At 32.9% G+C, this 13,501-nt stretch overlaps 1 protein-coding gene across 3 annotated transcripts in view; it reads left to right on the top strand.

Moving 5' to 3' along the window:
- The first annotated feature begins 3,602 nt into the window (after positions 1-3,602).
- Positions 3,603-13,501, top strand: part of LOC141338438 (run domain Beclin-1-interacting and cysteine-rich domain-containing protein-like) — a 41,952-nt gene continuing 32,053 nt past the window's right edge. For all 3 annotated transcript variants that reach the window (XM_073843980.1, XM_073843982.1, XM_073843981.1), the window contains exons 1-3: positions 3,603-3,738; positions 12,503-12,656; positions 13,394-13,477. In XM_073843980.1, coding sequence (XP_073700081.1) covers positions 3,701-3,738; positions 12,503-12,656; positions 13,394-13,477 — 276 coding nt within the window. In that variant the 5' untranslated portion in view covers positions 3,603-3,700. The remainder of the gene's footprint in view (positions 3,739-12,502; positions 12,657-13,393; positions 13,478-13,501) is intronic.

Genomic DNA, 13,501 nt, shown 5'->3' on the forward strand with positions numbered 1-13,501 from the left:
ATGCTAGAAACACGTTAACAACATGCTAGCAACATTTTAATCATGCTACAAACATGCTAGCAACTTGCTAATCGTGCTAGAATCATGCTAACAACTTTGCTAATTATGCTATAAACATGCTAACAACATGTTAATTGTGCTAAAATCTTGCTAGCAACTTGCTAATCATGCTAGAAACTCGTTAACACCATGCTAGCAAACTAGCTAATAATGGTAACAACATGCTAAAAATGCTAACAACTTGCTAATCATGTTGGAAACATGCTAGCAGCTTGCTAATCATGTTAGAAACATGCCAACAACATGCTAATTATGCTAAAAACATGCTAGCAACTTGTTAATCATGCAAGAAACATGCTAGCAGCTTGCTAATCCTGCTAGAATCATGCTAGCAAATGCTAATCATGCTAGAAACATGTCAACAACATGCTAATTATGCTAACAACATGGTAATTATGCTAAAAACATGTTAGCAACTTGTTAATCATGCAAGAAACTTGCCAGCAACTTGCTAATCATGCTGGAAACATGCTAGCAGCTTGCTAATCCTGCTAGAATCATGTTAACAAATGCTAATCATGCTAGAAACATGCCAACAACATGCTAATTATGCTAACAACATGCTAATTATGCTAAAAACATGTTAATTATGCTAAAAACATGCCAGCAACGTGCTAATCATGCTGGAAACATGCCAACAACATGCTAATTATGCTAAAACATGCTTGCAACTTGCTAATCATGCTAGAAACTTGCCAGCAACTTGATAATCCTGCTAGAATCATGCTAGCAAATACTAATCATGTTGGAAACATACCAACAACATGTTAATTATGTTAACAACATGTTCATTATGTTAAAAACATGCTAATTATGCTAAAAACATGCCAGCAACTTGCTTATCATGCTGGAAACATGCCAACAACATGCTAATTATGCTAACAACATGTTCATTATGTTAAAAACATGCTAGCAACTTGCTAATCATGCTAGAAACTTGCCAGCAACTTGCTAATCCTGCTAGAATCATGCTAGCAAATGCTAATCATGCTAGAAACATGCCAACAACATGTTAATTATGCTAACAACATGCTAATTATGCTAAAAACATGCTAGCAACTTGCTAATCATGCTAGAAACTTGCCAGCAACTTGCTAATCCTGCTAGAATCATGCTAGCAAATGCTAATCATGCTAGAAACATGCCAACAACATGCTAATTATGCTAACAACATGCTAATTATGCTAAAAACATGCTAGCAAATTGGTAATTATGCTAGAAACTTGCCAGCAACTTGCTAATCCTGCTAGAATCATGCTCGCAACATGCTAATCATGCTAGAATCATGTCAATAACATGCTACTTATGCTAAAAACATGCTAGCAACTTGCTAATAATGTTAGACACTTTTAAAGTTTTAAAACTACTTTAAACTTCTTTAAAGTATTTCAGACTGAAAACAGTCAAACTTAAAACTTTCAAACTTTTTTAAAATTATTAAAGCTTTCAAACTTTCTGGTCTGGCTTGCTTAAGCCAAGGTAAAGTCTGTCTTGACAAATGTCTTGACAAATGCTTTTATCTAGTTCTTCTTGTTATTTTCCAATAGCGGCTAATAAACCGGCAGTCTCGCCCATATACTTCCACGTTCAAACTGTATTATGTTACAGAAGTATTATGTTTATATTTATATTATATTTTGTTGTTGTGGGTGGTTGCCATAGCAAAATATAGGCTACCATAAATTATCCCTTCAGAAGCGAAGTGGAAATATGCTGCCCTTGGCTCTAACTGTCAATGCAAAAAGCCTTAAAAAGTCTACATTTTCATGAGCCTGTATAACAACCTGACACGACACGACACGCCTACTGAGTGACTCTGCAGTTCAGCGACAGTGTACTAAACCGGCGTTTGGGAAATGTTGTAGTTAAACGGCGCCACCGTGTGGTCAATACAGGTAATGTCACAAATGAAGCCGAATACAGTTAAAAAATATGGGGCCGTCTCTGAAATATTTATATATATTGTATAACTTAATAGATCAATAATATGAGACGTGCATATATTAAATAAAATTTAATATATAATATAAAAATATAGTAACTACAGTATAAAATAAATGCTTTTCTTTCTTTCTTTGTTCTAAATTTAATTAATATTACAATAAACATAATATGATAAATATAAAATGAATACAAAATAAACGAAATACGCCAAATAAAAACCAAATAGACTTTGAATAAAACTTAAATTTAATTAATAATTATAAATTCATGAATGTTTTTTTTTTCACTAATGTTCTGTTTTAAATATATTTCAAATATAATCAAAATAATAAAAATTGAAACACAATAAATTTATGAATGTTTTGTTTTGCTTTTCACGTTTAGTTTTAAATACGATTTAAAATTAAATAATAATTGAAATAAACATAATATAATAAATGAAATACAAAATAAATGCAAAATAAACGAAATGTAGTACCAAATTAAAACTAGACTGTTCACAAATGTTTTGTTTCAAATACAATTTAAATGTAATTAATATTTAAAATAAACTTAATATAATAAATAAAATAAATGCGAAATAAATTACATGCCAAATAAAGACCAAACTGTTGATGAATATTTTGTTTTAAACACCATTTAAATATAATGAATAATTAAAATAAAAAACTGATATGATAAATGTATTAATGTTTTGTTTTAAATGCAATTTAAATTGAATTAATAATTAAAATATACATAATAAATGAAATATAAAAATACACACAAAATTGTTCATTTGTTTCAAATACAATTTAAATGTAATAAATAATAAACATAAAATAATAAATAAAATACAAATAATTGCAAAATAAATTAAATACACCATAAAAACAAATTGTTGATAAACATTTAGTTTTAAACACATTTCAAATATAATAAATAATTAAAAATGAAAATATAATAAAATACAATGAATTCATGAATGTTTTGTTTTACACGTTTTGTATAAAAAATGTAAATGTAATTAATATTTAAAATAAGGTAATATAATAAATAAAAGTAAATGCTAAATAAATTAAATATGCCAAATAAATTGTTGATGTATAAATAACTATATAAATAAATATTTAGTTTTAAACACGCATCAAATAAAATGAATAATTAAAATAAATTAAAAGCAATACATGAAATATAAAAAAATGCAAAATAATAAAATATACAAAATAAAAACATTTGTTTTTGTTTTGTTTTCTATGTATTAGCATGAATGGCTAAATCTGACACATGTGCATAATTGACTTGAGTGCTTATGTTATTGTGCATTGCCCCTCTTAAAATTCAAATAAATTAAGAAACTTAATGAAATACATAAAATTATACATACAAGTAATACATAAAATAAATAAGTTTACATTTTATAAATTACTAAATATTTTATCTAATATATCAAAACATACATTATGAGGGCATTAATATATACACTGCCCAATACAGTGCATGCTCAGATACCATAAAACCTTTTATTTTAGAAATGAATCTTCTTCCGCTATTCCAGGAATGCGCATCCGGTCCGAGCGCGCTTTATCTCTGGCTTCACTCTCTTCTGTCTTGTTATGGTGCGGGACGCCCAGTGGAAACACCTTCAACCTGTCCGGAGATTTTCACTATATAAATCGGATCTAAACTGTAAATCAAGCCATTACCTGGCCTGGAGATGGAGATATCCATGGAGGCGGAAGATGGAGAGCGCAGGTAAATAAAAACATGAAGGTCTACAGCAGTCCTGAGTTTGACAGCTAGACTCGCAGCTCTAGTTTAGGAGACTATTCTGCTAAACTGAGTAGTTTTACCACCGCACACTTTTGTATATATGTATTTGAGAACATAATAATCATAAATATACACTAACCAGCTTGTTTGCTAAAACGGTTGACGATTGCAGATTAATATTAAGCTAGCCGGCTAATGAATTTGTACATCCTACTATGGTAAAGACTTCATCAATGAATATTAATTACGTTACGAGGCGAAGCGTATCATCTGATTGGCTCACCTGTGGATATCTAATATGTAAGCAGACGAATCAACCAATAGGATACTTGGCGCTCACGGAAGAGTTCCATGACGTAATTAATATTAATGAGATGCCCCCTCGCCATAGTGGGATGAAGCATCGTATGTTCTAGCAGTTTTCATCCAGATAATCAATAGACGTGCTGGAAATGACACCAGTCTTGTGACACGCTCGCATTTAGCTGTTAAATAGCAGACGTAAGCGCGACATTTCATTTTAAGCCGTTATTTTTGTGTGGGTTTCGCTCCTGTGAGCTGACTTGCATAAAACGTCGTAACAGAAACTCTTCATGACTCATAACCTAAATATTTAAAGAAACACACTTTATCATGCTATCAGTATTAGTATTTATTATATTTCAAATACTTATTATTTATACTTCAAGGATAAGTATTTAAATCTAAACTTGACATAATGTTTGACCTTAATGTCAAATAGCTAGTAAACAATGTTGGGGGTAGCGCGTTACAAGGAGCACGAGTTACTTAATGAGATTGCTTTTTTTTCAAGTAACTACCCAGCTAACAATTTTTGGTTCCGAGAACGTTCTGGGAACGTTCCTCAGAACGTTCCCTATTGGTTAGCCAGGAAAGTTTTCTTTACGTGACTAGAACTTTCCCTTTAGGTTAGGGGAACGTTCTTGGAACCTATTGGGAACATTCCCAGAACGTTCCCCTAACCTAAAGGGAACGTTCTAGTTACGTAAAGAAAACTTTCCTGGCTAACCAATAGGGAACGTTCCATTTATGTTCCTAGAAGGTTCCCTGAAAGTTCTCTGATGGTTCCCAGAACGTTCTCCTAACCTCTTCACTCCGGTACCGCTTCTGCACATCAGCACTCCCGTGTCCCGAAGTAAGCGGCATGGACGGATGTGAATCTCAGTAATCACTACTACACACAATGTCTTGTTTTAAACAATTGTTTAGTCATTACAGATAATCAGAGCACATTTAACCATCATAAGGAGCATTAAATGAGACTGAATTATGCTATACTATGTTAGATTTCGTTAATGTAAGATGTAGAAGTACCATTCCAAAAACAACCAAGGTTTTATGTTTATTAAAGCACCAAATAACATGACTTCAACAAAATATTCGACTTTAAAAATGTGTATTTAATTTTTTACAGACATTAAAAACAAATAACATTTATTTGACTTTAACTAGGATAACATTACATTCGTTTCTTACCACTGAATTAACGATGACGTGCTTCCCTCTTCTGGTCACTAAACGAAAACGTCTCGGTTAACATTATGTTTTCTTCAATAAGACGTGTCAAATCTCCCTAAAATAACAATGTTTACTCTCGTATATATATTAGTTGTAAGTAATTATTCATTAAAGAGATCAATCAACGAGCTTTAGTCAGTCAGTAAAACGAAATGACCGTTATTTTTTAAATTACGCAAGCGCGCGCTTTATGTTGAGGACAGGAGAAAACGCGTGATGAGAAAGCGCGTGCTGGGGAAAAGAAATAAACAGTGTTTTTAATATCATTTCCAGACACTTAATCTTGGCTTATTTTAGATATAAAATTACAATTATATTATCATTATAATGCGGTTTGACCACTTTGATGTCATTTATTAAAAGCTTATTTCGGACATGAGATTCTAGTTTGTTTATGATGAAAAAAATACATTTCAGCAACAGACTAGTAAAAATAACCTGCTGGGAACGTTCTGGGAAGGTTCTTTTTAGGTTATAAAATAAAAACTAAAAATAACCTGCAGGCAACGTTCTGTGAACGTTCTCTGTAGGTAAATAAATAAATAAATATAAAAATAACCTACAGGGAACGTTCTGGGAACATTCTCTGTAGGTTATACAATTAAAACCTAAAAATAACCTGCAGGGAACGTTCTGGGAACGTTCTTTTTAGGTTATAAAATAAAAACTAAAAATAACCTGCAGGGAACGTTCTGGGAACGTTCTTTTTAGGTTATAAAATAAAAACTAAAAATAACCTGCAGGGAACGTTCTGAGAACGTTCTCTGTAGTTTATACTATTAAAACCTAAAAATAACCTGCAGGGAACGTTCTGGGAAGGCTCTTTTTAGGTTATAAAATTAAAACAAAAAATAACCTGCAGGGAACGTTCTGAGAACGTTCTCATTTGGTTCCCGAAAAAAATAACCAAATGGGAACCATATGGGAACGTTAGGGGAACGTTCTGTGTTTGCTGCATTACAAGTAATGCGAGCTACATTATCAGATTGCTTTTTACAAGCAACTACTAAGCTGTTAGAGTAATGCATTAGAAGTAACACAAGCTATCTAATCAGATTGCTTTTTTAATTTAACTAGTAAACAATGTTGTTGGTAATGCATTACAAGTAATGCGAGCTACATTATCAGATTGTTTTTTCAAGTATCTAGTACACAGTGTTGTTGGTAATGCATTACAAGTAATGCGAGCTACATTATCAGATTGTTTTTTCAAGTATCTAGTACACAGTGTTGTTGGTAATGCATTACAAGTAACGCAAGCTACGTAATCAGATTGCTTTTTTCAAGCAACTACTAAACTGTTAGAGAAATGCATTAGAAGTAACGCAAGCTATCTAATCAGACTGCTTTTTTCATGTAACTAGTAAACAATGTTGTTGGTAATGCATTACAAGTAATGCAAGTTACGTAACAAGATTACTTTTTTCAAGGAACTAGTAAACAGTGTTGGGGTAACACGTTATAAATAACACGAGTTTCTTAATCAGATTGTTTTTTTCGTGTAACTAGTACACAGTGTTGGGGATAATGCATTACAAGTAACGTAATCTATGTAATCAGATTACTTTTTTCATGTAACTAGAAAAAGTGTTGGTAACGCAAGCTAAATAGTCAGATTGATTTTTGCAAGTAACTAGTAAGCATTTGGGGTAAGGCACTACAAGTAATGCAGGTTACATAATCAGATTACTTTTTTCAAGTAGTTAGTAAACAGTTTTGTGGTAACACATGACAAGTAATGTGAGCTATGTAATCAGATTGTTTTTTTCATGTAACTAGTACACAGTGTTGGGGTAACACATTACAAGTAGCACAAGCTGCATAATCAGATTGCTTTTTCAATTAACTAGTAAACAGTGTTGCGGTAACACGTGACAAGTAACGTGAGCTATGTAATCAGATTGCTTTTTTCAAGTAACTAGTACACAGTGTTGCAGTGAAACGGAAAGAGAAAGTGCGATCTATATTGCAGCCATTTCAGAAACAATTTCTTTTCTGTTTTACATTTATGTTTAAATATGATTTGTTTTTGTTTTGTTTCAGTTTAATCTGTTAATTACGAAAGAAGTTTGTGTAATTTGTAAATGTCATAAAGGACGTGGTATGAATTGGACGGCAATACGCCAGGAGAATTGGAGAGGGTCAGACACAATTTTTGACCACTTCGTACGTTTTTATTTGTGGAAAATCCCTTCTTTAACGAATTTCGTTTTGTATTATTTTTATCTTAATTTTTAATAGATATTTTTGTTGATCAGTTATTAAAATCAAATAGGAACAGGAAAATGGCATTGTGAAATAAAGTGCGTAACAAGATGCAAACTCACCATGCTTCAACGGCCTGAAGAAAAGGCTAAAACATAAATTATAGCTCTATATTAAGCATACAGACTTAATTAGAGCTACAGAAATACAAATAGTTTGCTTAAATGCACAATACTTAATTTTCCAGCCCAGGGTCAAGTCTTTATGAACGATGTGGGACAGATGTGTAATGTAAAACTAAGGCGCGCTGTGACTGATTTTGTCGGCTGAATGAACACAGTTTGCTTTCTCATGTCTTTAAATCTGCAACTTTGCTGGCTAAAAATATGAACAGCTGGATATAAATCAATACAAATATATGGTAACAATCCTGGCATTAAACATTGGTCTGGGGCTTAACCTCTCATACTCCATGACAGCGGAGCGTGAGCCGCTTCAGCAAAGAATGCAACCCGGAAAAACCATCGGCAAGGATTTTTGCCGATAACCGATAGTTCGGCCAATCAACTATCGGTGCCGATTAATCGGCAAAACCGATACATCGGTCGACCTCTAATTACAAGTAACGCAAGCTACGTAATCAGATTGATTTTTCCAAGTAATTAGTAAGCAGTTTATGTAGTTCATGGGTAAGGCATTACAGGTAATGTAAGTTACTTAAACAGATTACTTTTTTCAAGTAACGAGTACACAGTGTTGTTGGTAATGCATTACAAGCTACTTAATCAGATTTGCTTTTTTTCAAGCATCTTGTAAACAGTGTTGTTGGTAACGCATTATGAGATTGCTTTTTCATGTAACTAGTAAACAGTGTTGGGGTAACACGTTACAAATAACACGAGATTCTTAATCAGATTGTTTTTCATGTAACTAGTACACAGTGTTGGGGATAATGCATTACAAGTAACGCAAGCTAAATAGTCAGATTGATTTTTGCAAGTAACTAGTAAGCATTTGGGGCAAGGCACTACAAGTAATGCGAGTTACATAATCAGATTGTTTTTTCATGTAACTAGTACACAGTGTTGGGGATGATGCATTACAAGTAACGCAAGCTATGTAATCAGATTGATTTTTCCAAGTAATTAGTAAGCAGTTTGGGTAAGGCATTACAGGTAATGCAAGTTACTTAAACAGATTACTTTTTTCAAGTAATGAGTACACAGTGTTGTTGGTAACGCATTACAAGTAACACAAGCTACGTAATCAGGTTTGCTTTTTTCAAGCATCTTGTGAACAGTGTTGTTGGTAACGCATTACAAGTAACGTAATGAGATTGCTTTTTTTCAAGTAACTAGTACAAAGTTTTGGGGGATAATGCATTATATAAGTAACACAAGCTATGTAATCAGATTACTTTTTTCAAGTAACTAGTACACAGTGTTACAAGTCACGCAAGTTACATAATCTGATAACTTTATTCGAGCAACTGGTAAACAGTGTTGAAGGTAACGCAGTTATGTAATCAGATTACTTTTTCAAGTAACTAGTAAACAGCTTTGGGGTAATGCAACTTGCGTATTCAGATTAATCTTGAAGTAACTAGTAAACAGTGTTTGAGGTAACGCGTTACAAGTCAGGGGGGTTATGTAATCAGATTACTTTTTTCGAGTAACTAGTAAACAGTGTTGTTGGTAACGCATTACAAGTAACGCAAGCTAAATAGTCAGATTGATTTTTGCAAGTAACTAGTAAGCATTTGGGGTAAGGCACTACAAGTAATGCAGGTTACATAATCAGATTACTTTTTTCAAGTAACTAGTAAACAGTGTTGGGGATAATGCATTACAAGTAACGCAAGCTACGTAATCAGATTGATTTTTCCAAGTAATTAGTAAGCAGTTTATGTAGTTCATGGGTAAGGCATTACAGGTAATGTAAGTTACTTAAACAGATTACTTTTTTCAAGTAACGAGTACACAGTGTTGTTGGTAATGCATTACAAGCTACTTAATCAGATTTGCTTTTTTTCAAGCATCTTGTAAACAGTGTTGTTGGTAACGCATTATGAGATTGCTTTTTCATGTAACTAGTAAACAGTGTTGGGGTAACACGTTACAAATAACACGAGATTCTTAATCAGATTGTTTTTCATGTAACTAGTACACAGTGTTGGGGATAATGCATTACAAGTAACGCAAGCTAAATAGTCAGATTGATTTTTGCAAGTAACTAGTAAGCATTTGGGGCAAGGCACTACAAGTAATGCGAGTTACATAATCAGATTGTTTTTTCATGTAACTAGTACACAGTGTTGGGGATGATGCATTACAAGTAACGCAAGCTATGTAATCAGATTGATTTTTCCAAGTAATTAGTAAGCAGTTTGGGTAAGGCATTACAGGTAATGCAAGTTACTTAAACAGATTACTTTTTTCAAGTAATGAGTACACAGTGTTGTTGGTAACGCATTACAAGTAACACAAGCTACGTAATCAGGTTTGCTTTTTTCAAGCATCTTGTGAACAGTGTTGTTGGTAACGCATTACAAGTAACGTAATGAGATTGCTTTTTTTCAAGTAACTAGTACAAAGTTTTGGGGGATAATGCATTATATAAGTAACACAAGCTATGTAATCAGATTACTTTTTTCAAGTAACTAGTACACAGTGTTGTTGGTAATGCATTACAAGAAATGCAAGCTACATAATCAGATTTTTTGCAAGTAACTAGTAAGCAGTGTTGGGATAACGCATTACAAGTAACACAAGCTACGTAATCAGATTGCTTTTTTCAAGCATCTTGTAAACAGCATTGGGGTAACGCATTGCAAGTGATACGAGTTACGTAATTAGATTACTTTTTTCAAGTAACTACTAGTAAACAACGTGTTACAAGTAGTACAAGCTTTGTAATCCGTTTACTTTTTTCAAACAACTAGTGCACAGCGTTGGAGTAACACTTTACAAGTAGCAAGAGCTACGTAATCAGATTGCTTTTTCCAAGTAACTAGTAAACAATGTTGGGGTAATGCATTACAAGTAACGTGAGCTATGAAATCAGATTACTTGCATGATCACATCGCTTTTTTCAAGCAACTAGTGAACAGTGTTAGGGTAACGCATTACAAGTCACGCAAGTTACATAATCTGATAACTTTATTCGAGCAACTGGTAAACAGTGTTGAAGGTAACGCAGTTATGTAATCAGATTACTTTTTCAAGTAACTAGTAAACAGCTTTGGGGTAATGCAACTTGCGTATTCAGATTAATCTTGAAGTAACTAGTAAACAGTGTTTGAGGTAACGCGTTACAAGTCAGGGGGGTTATGTAATCAGATTACATTTTTCGAGTAACTAGTAAACAGTGTTTAGATAAAGCATTACAAGTAAAGTGAGTTACACAATCAATTTTTTTCAGGTAACTTATACCCCAGTTTTGTGTTACTCTTTTGTATTATTTAAAATAATTTAAAGTAGGGATGTAACGGTATTGTAAATACCGTCGTACCGCAATAGCAAATTTTTTCGATACTACCGTGGTCGCATGACTCGATAAAACAATAGGTCTTCTGAGAAAAGTTTGCTCAGGCGAATGGAGCGAACGGGAGGTAGCGGGAACGGGGAACTACAATTCCCATCAGCCCAGGCGTGGCCATCATCCTTTGCGGTCTGTTGCCCGCCCCCCTTGAACGTCAAGTTCATTTTATTTTCGATATAGCGCTAGATCACTATAGAAGTCATTTAAGGTTATCTTTCCTATAGAACAGGTCTATACATTGTTCTTTTATTAAACAAACTAAATTGCCTTATGTTATTTATCTTATTTATACGAAGGCATGTAATTTCTGTCTCATCATGGTCGCGCGTTTACAATGTCTCCTCCGCGAAAACACGCAGGACTCCATTCATAAAAACGTAATCTACTATAGCGCGGAATGCCACGGAATTCGTTGATTTTTTTGATTAATAAACCAAGTTGGTCTGTCACTTAATTCAAATCGCGATATGGACTAGTGTCTGTGAAAACTGAAATGCAAAAAGACCGTTTTAATATGAATCCTGCATGTTCCGTTTGCCTCTGTATGAAATGGTGGAGACGCGTTTTTTTTTTTTACTACACTGAAGCAGGCGTGACGCTCCCGGTAATATTTGGCATTTGCATCTCACATGAACAGATAAACTCAATCTCCAAAGCTGCTGTGAGTGTCACTTTTACCGTTTCATTTAAGAAAATAAATATTAATATTACAACAAGATTAACCACTTAATTGTAGAAAAAAATACTACAATTATTATTTAAACGTTTTAAAATGAATATAATTTTTTCTTCCATGTATTGATTTTAACAGTAAACCTCTGTTTGTTTGCCAAAAATGAAAAGGGTTTATATTTCATTTGATTAAAAATAAATAAATGTTTATGCTTTCATTTCATGATTATCAGAAAAACTAAAACACATAGGAATTTCTAAAAAAAAGAAAAAAAAAAGAAAAAGATTGTAGAGCCCTGTTGTTCAAAATGTTAAAATAGAGAGTTTTGGACTTATTTTCCACTGAAATTAATGTTTTCGTTATTACACAAAGTAGGCTAAAGTACTGCAAAAAAAAGTAACGTGGTTACATGGTTTCATAATTTTTTGTTATTAAAATTGAAAAATTTAAGTTCCTGTTTCAAAGTTTACAGATAGATGGCTAATTTGTATGCCATTGATATGTTCAGTGTTCATGTAAATTGTTTAATAAACACTTCTGCCACTTTTTTTGAGTCTTTTCATTAGTTTTTTTGTTTTTCCTGTAAATGATTCAATAAATACCGTACCGTGAAGTTTTGATACCGTTACATCCCTAATTTAAAGTAGTTTTATATTAAAATGTAGTGGGTTTTTAAATATTCTTTTAAGATGACTAAATGCACATTCAGGATAATAAAGGGTTGAAACACTTTCAGCACACTGTATTCTTAATGTATTGCAATTGCAATTTACATCTGTTTTATTTCAGATGGGAACACTGGAAGCTTCTGTCTAATCTGAAGACGACTGTTGAAGGGCTGCTGTCCACCAACAACCCTAACGTCTGGTCCCGCTATGGTGGTCTTCAACGCCTCCACAAGGACATGAACAACATCCTGGGCCATGGCCTAAAACACGAACAGGTGTGGAGGAATGAGATAATATAAAAAATATAATAAAATATCTTGGGGGTTTTTCCTGAAAGTACCTAAAATATCCTGTGGTCACAGCAGGAATATATCCAGAAAAACAGCCTGATTTACCAGTAGCTATTAGATGCAAATACGCCCTGCGGCTAATCAAACCAGGAAGGATGTTTTAAAGTTGCATTACTTCTTTGTTTTACTTTCTGAACCTAATCGGAGATAAGAAATGGCCTCTGTGACCTTTCCAACAAAGCAAATATTGTGATAGTTTATAGATTAATCTTAAAATGTTAAGGTTGGTAAGATTTGTTTAACATGTTTTTGAAGAAAGTCTCAGCAAGGCTGCATTTTTTGTTTGATTAAAAATGCAGTAAAAACAATAATATTGTGAAAATTATTACATTTTAATTTAATTGAATTCATATTTTTTTAATTTTATGTTTAAATTATTATTATTATTTTTTTTTTTTTTACATCTGACTTGTTTTTTTTTTTCCAGCTAAAACAGTGGCAGTTAGATATTAATCAAAGGCCGCTTCTCTATTATTTTACTTTTATTTGACTAAAATTCACTAAAATAATTTGATTTATAATTTTAATGTTTAAGATTTTATTTTAAAAAATTCTTCTTAATAGTTTTGGCTTGCATGGACAGAAGTAACTAAACACAGTTTTTCAGTGTATGAATCATTCTGCTGTGGTACAATGTCTAATTTGGTTATTTTGTTTTGCAGATTTACTATAAACAAAAAGACTACTGGCGTTTCGTGTGGTGTGTGCGGTATCTCTGTCCTCATCTCGCCCGTCACGTAGAACAGGTATTTCTCAATCCAGTGACTATT

This window comes from Garra rufa, chromosome 7 (genome assembly GCF_049309525.1).
Source record: "Garra rufa chromosome 7, GarRuf1.0, whole genome shotgun sequence".
Classification (NCBI taxonomy): domain Eukaryota; kingdom Metazoa; phylum Chordata; class Actinopteri; order Cypriniformes; family Cyprinidae; genus Garra; species Garra rufa.